This window comes from Drosophila serrata, unplaced genomic scaffold, assembly GCF_035046125.1.
Source record: "Drosophila serrata isolate PLE 108 unplaced genomic scaffold, ASM3504612v1 contig_74, whole genome shotgun sequence".
Taxonomy (NCBI): Eukaryota; Metazoa; Arthropoda; class Insecta; order Diptera; family Drosophilidae; genus Drosophila; species Drosophila serrata.
In genome coordinates, this window is record NW_028256972.1 from 206,112 (window position 1) to 220,325 (window position 14,214).

Below are 14,214 nucleotides of genomic sequence, written 5' to 3' on the forward strand. Positions count from 1 at the left end.
AGAGTGCGTTCGGCTTTTTCGAGTTCGAAGCATTTGTTCGAAACCGAGCACAACAAGAATTCACTTTTCAGTGGCAGATCGACCGTGGAACGATGAGCAGGGGTGCGTTTCTTTGCGCTGTGCTCTCGTTTCTGTGTATTTGTGTATATGTGTACAAGCGCTCGCACGTTTGTATGCGTGTTCAAATTTCTGCATGCAGAGTCTTTTTCAAAGATTTTGGACGGCCACAGCCAGTGCGCCGCGGCGGCGGCTCACTTGCTCATGACGTCACAGCAATACTTAGCGGCTAGAGCTTGCATTGGGGGACAAATTATTTAAATTATTTCACTATAATTACTACTTATTTTAATTTAAGTTTTGTTTTTCCTGACAATATATTTCCCAAAAGTAATTTTGTTGATGAATCATCGAATAAAGCGCCGTAGTTTACTAAAGAGTTGAGCCGACTTAAAAATAAAAAATCTAGACTGTATGCTAAATTTAAAATCACCGGTTCTCAATCTGCCCTTTCATCTTATTTATCAGGTCGGTCAAACTTTACCGTGCTGGACGCGCAGTGTTATAAAAATTATTTAACTCGTTGTAGGGCCCAGTTCTCACAGGACCCAAAACAGTTTTATAATTTCGTTAACACTAAACGTAAGCCTAAAACAAATCCTTCCTCGCTTTCATTTGAAAATACTACCGCAAATAATGATCAGGCAATAGCCGATCTATTTTCCCATTTTTTTCAAACAACCTATTCTAGCTCTTCGTATCTACACCACACCTATTCCTACGACATACCCAAATCAAACTTAATTTTCTGTCCTAGCCTAAACGAAAGCTCTCTCCTTTTAGAACTTCATCGTGTCAAGCCAGTTTATTCGCCAGGTCCCGACGGAATTCCTGGCTGTGTGCTCAGGTATTGTGCCGACGCCCTGTGCTATCCCCTTCTGAAATTGTTTACCTTGTCCTTGGAAACCTCCCACTTTCCCAATATTTGGAAGGAATCGTTTATTATTCCTCTCCACAAAAAAGGTAGCAAATTGGATGCCAGCAATTATAGAGGAATCTCTAAATTGTCGGCCATCCCTAAATTATTTGAAAACATTATCACCCCTCACTTACAGCACCTTTGTAGATCGGTTATTTCTCCATGTCAACATGGTTTTATTAAGCGAAGATCAACAACAACAAATCTTTTGGAGCTCTCTTCCTACAATATTTTTCAGACAGATGTAATCTATACTGATTTCAGTAAAGCATTTAACTCTGTTTACAATTCTCTCCTCGTAAGAAAACTCGATTTAATGGATTTTCAAAGTAATCTTAAATGGATCTCAAGTTATCTGAATGTTAAAATTGGGGTTAAGGGTCTGGCGTCCCGCAAGGAAGCCATTTGGGACCCTTATTGTTTACATTATTTATAAATGACCTCCCCAAAGCCTTGACTAACTCCAGAGTACTTATGTACGCGGATGACGTCAAGCTTTGCGTGCAATACAATGACGTTGCCTGCCAGTCGGATTTACAAAAAGATCTTAATAATTTTCAAACTTGGTGCCGTGTAAACTTATTAAACTTAAATGGCTCGAAATGCAAGCTAATGATATTCTCTTGTGTCGTTCCTAAGCTTGCTACTTACACGCTGAACTGCTGCTCTTTGGAAAGAATTAATTCAGTTGATGATTTGGGCGTCTGCTTGGACCCAAAACTTGACTTTATTGATTATATTTCGTCTATGGTGAATAGAGCCAGGGGTTGCTTGGATTTATTAAACGGTGGTCGAAGGAATTCAATGACCCCTATGTCACTAAATCGATATACCTATTTAGTTCATCTTATCTTAGAATATGAATGCTGCGTTTGGAGCCCTCAGTACGGCGTCCATTGTAAACGCATCGAGTCGGTTCAAAAGAACTTTTTACTTTTCGCTCTACGCGGTTTAAATTGGGATGCAAACCAAAGATTACCATCCTATTCAAATAAACTTCTCTTAATAAACTGACCGTCCTTAGCCAATCGTAGAACGATGCTAGGAATAACCTTTATTTACAACCTTATCCATGGTGATGTCGAAAGTGCTGACTTGTTGAATATATACTTATATACCTTATATACCACTAGTGTTGCGCCACTGTAGAACCTCCTTCGAACTGCATGAACCTTTTAGAGTGCTATGTGCAAATTATAATGATTTGTATATACTAATCTCTAACGTAGATACCCTTCCCAAATTAAAATCTATAATACTAACACACTTAGTAAGCATGCAAGCTAACAACCTGGCAGCACGCCGGTAGTCAATTTCCTCGTATTCTGTCCTATATTTTCCATTACGCATACTAACACCTAACCCAAAGAGGCACGTGCCTGGTGTCATGCGGGCCACTTGAGTGTACTGACCGTAATGCATCAACGTCCGTATCAACATTATAATAATTTAAGTGAAGTTTTTTGTGTTAATGCTGTTTATGCGTTGTTAAGCTGAGCAACCTGAGCCATCTAACCATATAAGAGAAGTCAAACGAGTGTCTCAATCACCAAGCGACATTTAGCGTGGAAAATCGTTGTGAATTACAGTTGTTTAACAACAAGACTGAAACGCTATGTGACATCGCTTAATCAAGGTTCGAGCTGTTGTGGGTAACAACGCATCAACGATAAATGTTGAGCTTAAAGCTGAATGCAACGGAATACCTTCCACAGTGCACCTTGACAGAACGTACTTATTATCACTTACCCCAGGCTGCACTGCAAAAATCAGCGTAAGCACATTCAGCACTATGATCAGCGAAACGAAGGCTACATACGTTCGTTTTAGCCAGTCTTAGCCAGGTTAAGAAAATACAGCCAAGGTATTAAGCCTTGACGAACTAGACGTTTTACAACATCAGCTGGCCAAACTAAAGAATGAAACATTTAAAAATCAAATCAGCACTCCGCAGCATCATCAAATAGCTGCCTATTTGGCCCTAGCATTCTCAATATTATTGATCATCGCATGAGGTCGAAAACGGAAGCCCAGCAAATGGACACCACTACGCCGGACATTCAAACCCAGGCATACCGCTAAACAATCAACACAATCTCGTTCGACATTAGTTTAACAGTCGGAAGAATGTTAAGTCGCGACAATATTTATAGGCAACAGTTTTTATACACAATAATGTGTTATGTTATAACTCTTCAGTCACAGATATATAAATTTGTCATACAAATAAAGTATCAATTACCAGGTCCAGCGCATATGCATATTCTGCTGACATCAGGAAGTGGAGTGTGGCAATGGTCTCAGTTCCGCATATTCAGACACCGTAGCCCGCATAACATAACATAAGCATTTTTGTCAAACCATTTCGTTTGCTATAATTACCCTTGAGTCTCATTAATAAAATCAGTAAGTGTTTCCGCCGCAAACAGACGCTTTACTCATTCAGAGGCTGTCGCTGAGTCTTCAGATTCTCAACCCTTACTATCAGTCCACGTAGTTCAAGTGATAGTTGCAATTACAAACATTATGCACTATTTTAGAGGTATAAAATCCTCCTCATAAAAACTTTCTTACAAGTTTAATAAAAAAAATATATATAAACTTCGTGCTGCCAAGGAATACAATAAATTCAAAGCAATAGAAAGCCGCAGTGTTTCAAAATGTGAAACAAATTTTTTGTAAAATTTAAAAAAACAACAAAACAATAAGTCAACTAAAGAGAGTGAAAAAAGTATGTAAGCTTCAGTCGACCGAATGCAAGATACCAGGTACTCGAAGTAATAGAGGTGAAATTAAAAGACAAATGTAACTTTTTTTAAATAATCAAGCAACATTTTTGATACTGCGGAATCTATGGAGAATTAAAATTAAATTAGTTTAGTACTTAAACTTATATGTGTAGACATAACAAAACCGAATAGTCATAAATTGGTCCGAAATCGTCCTTTTTAGGAAACTAGACTTAATGGACTGAAAGTTATAATTTTTAAACGTACTAATTTTGATTTTAATGAATTAATTTGATCAGGACAACAGCCGAGTCAACATAGTCATGTTCGTCTGTCAGTCCGTCTATCCGTCTGTCCGTCCGTCCGTCCGTTTGTCCGTTTCTACGCAAACTTGTTTCTCAGTTTTAAAGATATATTAATGCAACTTTGCTGTTACTCTTCTTCATACTCTCACTCGTATATATATCGGAACGGGTCGGATCGGACGAGTATACCGTATAGCTGCCATACAAACGATCGGATAGTTGTTACAAAAAAAATTATTACTTTTTCAGTTCTCAACAGAATTTTATAAAATTTAGGATATCTCCATAAAGCAAAATTCCAGAATTTTATGAAAATCGGTCTACTATATCATATAGCTGTCATACAAATGATCGCTAGATATAGAGGAAAATCAAAACTGTAAATTTAAATTTATGTTTGGAGATGACACCTTTACTACGTTGCAAACTTTTTACTAGAATTATAACACCCTGCAAGAGTATAAAAAAAACTTAAGTTTGGTGGGGTTCACAAAACGATTAAGTTAATAATTAACAGTTATATAAAACATACTTGAACAACAGTTGAAATTTCGTAATTGTTCCATCCCTTTGAAATGTTGTTGTCATCCAATCTAGGCCTCGAATCAGTTTCTTTCAAAATTAAACTAATTTGATCTGTGGGTATCTGTGGGATGTTGTCTATTTCTTCAATACTTGTATGCTGAGGAGTTGTTTGGCCGTGATCCAATTCAGCTGGCGTTGAGTCTCCATGATTGAAATCATCCCCGATGTCATGATTGGTATTTCGCGGCGTTAAGGGCAGTTCATTTATTGATGAAAATTGTTCAATGTCATTAAAAGATAACAGCTCTGGACTCCGCATGTTATCAAATAGAGTTGATTCATTTTGAGCAACAAGAGTTTCTTGGTGTTTTGGTACAATGTTTAATGATGCTACAGATAATCCCATTGATTTTTGGTCTTCTCTGAAAACGTCGGGAGCATCAAGGCTTTGCATAAGCGAATCTGTCCCAAGATCCCTTAAATGATGTGAAGAAAGTTCACACTTTCGCTTGCGCCCTTTTTTAGTTAAGATAATAAATGAATTTTCCTTATCTTGCGAATAATATTCCAATGCAAGAATATCCGCTGGGGCAACCATTGAAAAATCTTCAAAGAATGTTGAATGGGATAATAACTGTCGGTTATAATTATTAAATAATGATCGTGCTGGTATCGATCTAGATGGCAACGAGAACAGTTTTTCTACCCCTCCAGTTTCTTTCCAATACATGAGCCTAGAACAAAAAATTGCATTTAATGATTTATGACTAAAACCAATTAAAAAGATTACCTTTTTGTTGGTGGTGCAAGATCTAAAGTAGTTAATATGTCTGAAGTATCGGCTAATTGAGCCTTCATTTCTTCTCCAGAAATATTTTTTATTTCATCAATAATAAGTTTCCTTTTGCGTTTTGCTTTTGTTATGCCTTTATACACACTTGCATCAATTGGAGCTAAAGCGAATCCCTCATCTTCATTTTGTACAAGAGTTATTTCATTTAGTTTTACATTTCCAGACACATCGGCTTGTTCATTTATTGATTCTTAAAAAAAAGTAATTTTTAATTTTCATACATTTATAATAATTTTAATTTAATAATTACCTCTCTTCTCGTCATTGATTGAGTTTATGCACGATGTTGCTGGCGACGGAAGAGCGTTCAAATTCTCAATAGCATCATTGTCGGAATCATCTTCCATGTTATCTACTTTAGCTTCCTTGTCATTCTGCTGAGCTGGTTGAGACGGTTCACCAAAGAGATCATCTTCGAAAAGTTCTGGTTCTAATAAATAAAATATTATATAAATAAATAGTAGAAAGGAGGCTAAGTCCGGCATGATTGCAGAATACAGTGCGATCCTTAAAAGACTTTTCATATCGAATATATATATGTAAATACTTTTTATCCCGTTCGACAGAAAAGCGGGAAATCCATCACTGATATATAGCATTTAATACAAACTAATCAAGTAGTTGTTTCCTAACATTTTAATTGGAAACAATAAAATAAATAAAGTGTAGGCATTTCTCTTTAATGTGGTAAGTTGAAATGTGTTAATTATGTGGATCGTGCATTTGAGGTTATAGTCTAAAAGGACGACGTGCGAACGAACATCATCATCAACAAGTGTATTCACAGAACTTAAGCGAAGAAAGACAAAACATAATAAAAAAAAATGCCCCATTGAGACAACACGTGAGGACACGAGGATCATCGGCATCGTACAATAGTTTGGCAATCCAATATGATCCCACTGGGAACGACAGTGATGATGAAAATTTAGATATTGGACCAATGACGGCTATATGCCGATATTGCGCAAATGGAAAAGTTAAACTGGATCCATTACCTCTCAAATATAAAATAATACAAAAAAAAATTCTTCAATTTTTAATTACCAAACGTAATGTTACATAAAACGAAGCCATCTGGTGGCCAAACGGAGTTCGCCAGGTTTCCTAGTACAAAATAAATTACTAATAAAACTCTCCTATACATGGCCGTCAGCCGATAGGGTGCACAGGGGGATAAACGGATGACTGCGTCATCTGCAGTAACTGTGTACACCATCGGTAGTGCGACTATACTCTCCAAGCGAGGGCGGCTGGAAGCAGGTCCCCAGTCGAGGCTCGACCAATTGTAGTCGGGCGGACTTAGGCAGTCTTTAATCAGCCTCCCCTCAAGTCAGGTGTGTGATGCGACCCGTGCACACTGACTTCCAGGTTCGCAGCTAAGGGGTAAAGCCAGGTGTGTCTGCACGGAGCCTTCCCAGGGCCAGGCAATCCTGGGTCGTAAGTGGCCTTGCCGCAGTTTTGGGGCGAAGCTGCGGTCGACCTATCTTCAAAGCCCCAAACCCCCTCTGGCCCGCTGCGCTTGCCAGGTCGAGCAAAGCGGGCGTTTATGTATTGAAATGACCTCTACAAACCGAGCTTCGGAACTCCCGGGAGAGGATAAACCCCAAAAACTGTCAACGAAGGACGAGAAGGAGATGCAGAGGCCGAGACTGGTCGCTGCTTCTCACATTGTATCGGAGACCGACGAAGAAGAGTCGCAATCCGAGGGGAGGGCGAGTAGCACTCCCCAACCGAAACACACAGGTGGGGCTCAGCTGAGCACCACCTCAGAGATAGCGAAAATGTCTCACCATCAGAGACGAGCGAGGGTCAACAGAGCCCGCTTCGTTCTCGGCAAGATAGCCAAGAATGAGGCTGGGGGCAAAACTGACACTCGGGATGCCGAGGAGAAGTCCAAATTTCTTGCGGAGAGCGCGGAATATGAGCAGTAAAAAGCGGCAAATCCGGCGGCGTTCCAGCCCTCGAAGGCAAAGCGAATTCGCTCACAGGAAGTGAGCGAAAGCGCACCTAAGAGAGCGAAGGACCCACAGGGTAAGCCGCGTGCGACTAACTTTGTCAGCCAGGCAAAGAAGTTTAGCGAGGTGGCCAGAGACAGTCTGGCTATGGCACTGGTGGACGAGCTCCATGACGACGGTCGCCTGCTGTCGGAGAAGTGGGAGGAGATCGAGGCCAAAATCACCAAGGTGACCGACAGGTTGGTCAGCATGCCGACCGGCCCCATCCCCTCCTTCGACTCCTCAGACGTGGTCAGAGGGCACCGGGTCATCAGGTGCGACGACGGGTTCTCCGAAACTTCCTGGCGGAGTGTGTGGCTAAGATTAGCGACACATGGGCTGGCCTTAAGATTAGGCTAGTCCACGCCAAGGAGATCCCAAGGAGACCCCGAGCTCGCATCTGGTTACCTAAGGGCCAAACTGACCATGCAAGAGTGATTGCCTGCCTGAAGGCCCAGAACCCAGATATACATACAGAGGACTGGACCATCCTCAGGGCAGAGCAGGAAATGAAGGCGAGCCAGCCTTTCCTCCTGCTGATTAACCAGCACTGTCTGCCCCAGCTGGAGGCAAACGACCACAAGGTCCGGTACGGCATCAGGAAGGCCAAGATTAAGGTCTTCTTGGCCGAGCCGGACGAGATTCTGGAGGAGGTCGATGACACTAAGAAATTGTTGGACAACATGGTCATCGACGACAAATCTCCTGACGCCACCCCCACCAACATCGATGTCGAGAATCGTGCAGATTAACCTGAAGCGCAGCTCGCACGCTTCAGCTAATCTCACGATTCTTCTAAGGGAGAGGGATATCGACATCGGTCTGATACAGGAGCCTTGGACCAGGGACGGGCAAGTCGCTGGACTGAGAATCCAAGGATACACACTACTGTGCACAAACTCGAATGGTAGGTCGACAGCTTGCATTGTAATCAAGAATCATTTTAACGCTTTTCTCTGTCCCAATCTCAGCACACCTGACCTAGCAGTGGCCAGATTCGTGGCGGCGGATGGGAGCGGAGTCACCATATCATCTGCGTACATGGCCCATGACGAGCCTGCAATGGGCGGAAGCGACGAAGACGAACCTGGTGCTCGGGTGTGATGCGAACGCGAGGCACACGCTCTGGGGTAGTTCGTAGACTAACGAAAGAGGTGAGTCACTCTTTGACAATATTATATGTAGGAACGTAACGATATGCAATAAGGGTAACACCCCGACCTTTATCTTTCGAGCACGGAAAATTTTCAAAGTTAGGATAGAGGTGTTAGACCTCACATTACAAATAGAGCAGAACAATTACAGGGTCGAGAACTGGAGGGTATCGACAGAACACTCCTTCTCAGACCATAGGTACATTTTCTTTGAAATAACGACACCAGTTAAGAAACAGGTGCCTAGGAGAAACCCCCGTAAGACGTATTGGAACAATTTCAGCGAAATTGTCCGATCTAAAGTAAACGGCAGGATGATCAAGACTATATCCACTGCAAAGGCAATCGACAAGGAGGTTGAGCACCTAACTAATATTCTGAACAAAGCCTTCAAAGAGACTTGTAAGCTAACATTCTCGAAGAAGCAATACCCACCGTGGTGGACAAAGGAATTAAGCGAGCTCAGGAAGAGTGCGAGAAAGTCCTTTAACCACAGCTATGTAACCCGGGATTGGGGAACATACAAGGAGGCACAAAAAAATTACAAGAAGGCAGTATACAAGGCCAAGAAAGAGTCCTGGCAAAACTACTGCGAGTCACTGGAAAGCATAAAGGACACGGCGAGAGTAAGCAAAATTCTCGCCAAAGGGCACATAAGCCCTACCCTGATCAACAGGGTAGACGGCTCTGCTACGACGACAATTGAGGAGTCACTAGAGCTACTAGTTGACACCGACTTCCCAGGAAGCCTAAGAGTGAGCTCGGAACCCGAGGAGGGAACGAGCTCTCAAATGGATACACCTACGAAAGACATCATTACCACTGAGCGAATTCAGTGGGCAATAGATTCTTTCGATAAGTATAAAAGCCCGGGCCCAGATGGCTTAATACCGGCAATGCTACAATCAGCTAAGGATAGTATTTGCAAATGGCTAAAAGCCATCTACGAAGCTTGTTTAAGACTGACGCACGTCCCACTGCTGTGAGGGAGAGAGAGAGGCTAAAGTTATTTTTATACCGAAACCGGGCAGAAGGGGGCACATCCTAGCAAAGCATTATAGACCGATAAGTCTCACCTCCTTCACCCTGAAGACACTAGAGAGACTCCTGAACATCCACATACTAGAGTCTCTAGAAGGACATCAACTCTCGGATGCACAGCATGCGTATCGCAGGGGAAAATCAACGGAAACAGCGCTACACGTAGTTGTACATCATGTCGAGAAGACATTACAACACAAACAATACACGATGGCAGCCTTCCTAGACATCGAAGGCGCGTTCAAAAACGTGAACCCCGACTCTATCCTGGGCTCCCTCAACTTGCTAGGTATTGAGAGAGGCATCAGAGAGTGGATCGGGGTCATGCTAAAGAGCAGGACGATCACAGCCGAACTGAGTGGCACCCACCTCACGCGGACTGTGAGAGAGGCACACCTCAGGGCAGGGTACTATCGCCCCTACTCTGGCTCACAAATATGAACGCCATATTGACAGATCTCAATACGGGTGGAGTCAAAGCAGTTGCATACGCGGACGACGTAGTACTGCTAGTATCAGGACCATACCCTGACGTTATTAGAGAAATAATGACGGGTGCGCTAGGTCGTTTAAACAAATGGGCAGAAACCTGCGGACTAGGTATCAATCCCACTAAGACAGAACTTATGCTCTTCACACGTAGAACAAAGATTCCAACCTTCAACATGCCCAGTATAAACGGCATGGAGTTAAAACTAGCGGAGCAAGCGAGTACCTAGGAGTAATTCTGGATAAAAAGCTCTCATGGAAAGAAAACATTGCAGAAAGAGTAAGGAAAGCAAGCATTGCCTTCTACTCCTGCATAAAAATGTTTGTGAACAATTGGGGACTGCACCCAAAGATAATTTTATGGCTCTACTCAGCAGTGGTACGGCCGATACTAACTTACGGAGCCCAAGTTTGGTGGAACAGAACGAAGCTGACACGGATGCAACGGGCAGCGAGTGCGGGGGCAGTGGGTGCAATGCGCTCATGCCCCGCGGCTGCTCTCAACGCTATCCTAGATATAATGCCGATAGAGATGTTCGTGAAGGACATTGCAGCACAGAGCGCAGTAAGACTGAAGGCAAGCAATTGCTGGAGGGATTACGGAGCCGGGCACGGCATGATTTTTGGAAGCAGCGGCATTAACACAGACGTTAAGACCGACCGTGAAAACGAACTCACGACTAGTGGCGGAATGCAAGAAGGCCCTTAATAGACTTACTGACAAAAATAAGGTACTAGTAACATGGGTACCGGGACACAACGAGATCCCAGGAAATGAGAAGGCAGACGAACTAGCCCGTGCAGGCTCGGCGGGGCTAAGTTCTGACTTCGAATTACCAATCTCCCTAAACGCGATCCAGACAAGGATCCATGACCACTTTAGACAGATAGCCAGTAAAGAATGGCAAAGGAAGAGCGATCACAGAAGGTCAAGGGAATGTTGGCCGAGGTACGGCAATAGACGAACCAGTAATCTGCTGTCCAACAGCAAGCGGGATATTAGCAGGATCACGGCAGTCACCACGGGACATTGGGCAATGGGTTCGCACGCAATGAAGATGGGATTGCCATACAACACAATCTGTAGTAGCTGTAAGCAATCTACAGAGCAAGAGACACCGGAACATCTGCTCTGCTTCTGCCCAGCACTAAACTACATCAGACTTCGCCACTTTGGTGCCTATCAGATGGAGTCACTGGGAAGTATAGGAAAGCTGAAAGTTTCGGCAACCCTCGGTTTCCTTACTGACTCTGGGTGGTACTGATAGTGATTACCAACAACAAACAGGGGGAGTGGAACAAAAAGGAGCTTAGCTCTAATTGGAGGCCCCAGCAAAGGGCCTCACCACTGTAACCTACCTACCTACCTCCTATACATTTAATATTTACAATATTACTGTAAAAGTTTTACATTTCTACTATATTAAGCTATCGTTTCTATGAGTGACAATAGAAAGAAGACTAATTGCCAAAATTCTTTCAGATACATATGTTCAAAACAGAGGGACTAGTTTGCGGTGAAACGGACGGACAGACTCGACTAGGAATTCTGATTAAGAATATTTATACTTTGTAGGGTCGGAAAAGACTTTTTCACTGCGTTCCAAATTTCTGACTAAAATTATAATACTGTGCAAGGGTATACAAACGTCTTTTTTAGGGCCCTATTTGACAAAGGTTAACGTGTCGATTAGTACAGAGATCATATTAGCTAGGGTTTTTCTCTAATTCCCACATAAATTAACAAGAAAGGAGGAGATTGTATACCCTACTTACATCACTAGAAAAGGTGGAACAGATTTCGATGAAATTCTTACATTTTTTAATTTAGTGAAATTGTCACACAATTTTTATAAAATTATATCTTTTTGATTTTTTAACTGATTTTCATCAAATTTAAGGTATAGCCATTTTATATTAGTCTTAAATTTTGTGTCAAATTTCATTAAAATCGTACGACTATATCATATAGGTGCCATACAAACGATCGTTGGATGTAGAGGAAAAATGCAAATCTGTGAATGTAAAACTGCAAAAATATAATATGTATAGGTGAATGAAATGAAAGGAGGTATTATCATACTTCATTGTTTTTTAACATAAATATATGTATATAATTTATATTGTATGGATTGCTAGTCATCGAAGTTCTATCTGCAAGGGTATATAAACTTTCTTGTTTTTGATTTATTTTCTGGTGAAAAAATAAACAACGGAGACGGTTTACCAACATGGGAACATCTTGGACGTTGATGCACTAAGGTCAGTACATTCAAGTGGCCCGTATGACACCAGGCACGTGCCTGTTGGGGTTAGGTGTTAGTAGGCGCAATGGAAAATATAGGACAGAATACGAGGAAATTGACTACCGGCGTGCTGCCAGATTGTTAGCTTGCATGCTTACTAAGTGTGTTAGTATTAAAGATTTTAATTTGGGAAGGGTATCTACGTTAGAGATTAGTGTGTACAAATCATTATAATTTTCACATAGCACTCTAAAAGGTTCATGCAGTTCAAAGGAGGTTCTGCAGTGGCGCAACACTAATGGGATATAGGATCTAGTAGTTCTACATGGTACATGGAAATTAAGCTGACTCAACAAGTCAGCACTTTTCACATCACCATGTATAAGGTTAAAAATAAAGGTTATCCCTAACATCGTTCTACGATTGGCTAAGGACGGCAAGTTTATTAATAGGAGTCTACTAGAGTAGGAAGGTAATCTTTGGTTTGCATCCCAATTTAAACCGCGTAGAGCGAAAAGTAAAAAGTTCTTTTGAACCGACTCAATGCGTTTACTATGGACGCCGTACTGAGGGCTCCAAACGCAGCATCCATATTCTAGGATAGGACGAACTAAGGAAGTATATAAGGATTTAGTAACATAGGGGTCATTGAATTCCTTCGACCACCGTTTAATAAATCCAAGCACACCCCTGGCTCTATTCACCATAGACGATATATGATCAATAAAGTCAAGTTTTGGGTCCAAGCGGACGCCCAAATCGTCAACAGAATTAATTCTTTCCAAAGAGCAGCAGTTCAGCGTGTAAGTAGCAAGCTTAGGAACGACACGTGAGAATGTCATTAGCTTGCATTTCGAGTCATTTAAGTTTAATAAGTTTACACGGCACCAAGTTTGAAAATTATTAAGATCTGTTTGTAAATCCGACTGGCAGGCAACGTCATTGTATTGCACGCAAAGCTTGACGTCATCCGCGTACATAAGTACTCTGGAGTTAGTCAAGACTTTGGACAGGTCATTTATGAACAATGTAAACAATAAGGGTCCCAAATGGCTTCCTTGCGGGACGCCAGATGTAACCCTTAGAACATTGGATAAATTATTCTTAAAGAGGACCTTTTGCGTCCTGCCATTCAAATAACTTGAGATCCAATTAAGAAGATCACTTGGAAAACCCATTGAATCGAGTTTTCTAACGAGGAGAGAATGGTTAACAGAGTCAAATGCTTTACTGAAATCAGTATAGATTACATCTGTCTGACAATTTTTATGGAAGCCCTTTATAATATAGGAAGAGAGCTCCAAAAGATTTGTTGTTGTTGATCTTCGCTTCATAAAACCATGTTGACATGGAGAAATAACCGATCTACAAAGGTGCTGTAAGTGAGGGGTGATAATGTTTTCAAATAATTTAGGGATGGCCAACAACTTAGAGATTCCTCTATAATTGCTGGCATCCAATTTGCTACCTTTTTTGTGGAGAGGAATAATAAACGATTCCTTCCAAATAATGGGAAAGTGGGAGGTTTCTAAGGACAAGGTAAACAATTTCAGAAGGGGATAGCACAGGGCGTCGGCACAATACCTGAGCACACAGCCAGGAATTCCGTCGGGACCTGACGAATAAACTGGCTTGACACGATGAAGTTCTAAAAAGAGAGAGCTTTCGGTTAGGCTAGGACAGAAAATTAAGTTTGATTTGGGTATGTCGTAGGAATAGGTGTGGTGTAGATACGAAGAGCTAGAATAGGTTGTTTGAAAAAAATGGGAAAATAGATCGGCTATTGCCTGATCATTATTTGCGGTAGTATTTTCAAATGAAAGCGAGGAAGGATTTGTTTTAGGCTTACGTTTAGTGTTAACGAAATTATAAAACTGTTTTGGGTCCTGTGAGAACTGG

At 41.7% G+C, this 14,214-nt stretch overlaps 1 protein-coding gene across 6 annotated transcripts in view; it reads right to left on the reverse strand.

The window, feature by feature from the left end:
• Positions 1–14,214, reverse strand: part of vtd (RAD21 cohesin complex component verthandi) — a 67,853-nt gene that overhangs the window by 18,798 nt on the left and 34,841 nt on the right. For all 6 annotated transcript variants that reach the window (XR_015273138.1, XR_015273139.1, XR_015273140.1 and 3 more), the window contains 3 exons: positions 5,639–5,818; positions 5,326–5,578; positions 4,543–5,269 (listed from right to left, as the gene is read on the reverse strand). Coding sequence is in view for 3 of the 6 variants with exons in the window: in XM_086839400.1 (XP_086695526.1) it covers positions 4,543–5,269; positions 5,326–5,578; positions 5,639–5,818 (1,160 nt within the window). In the remaining 3 variants the exon portion in view is untranslated. The remainder of the gene's footprint in view (positions 1–4,542; positions 5,270–5,325; positions 5,579–5,638; positions 5,819–14,214) is intronic.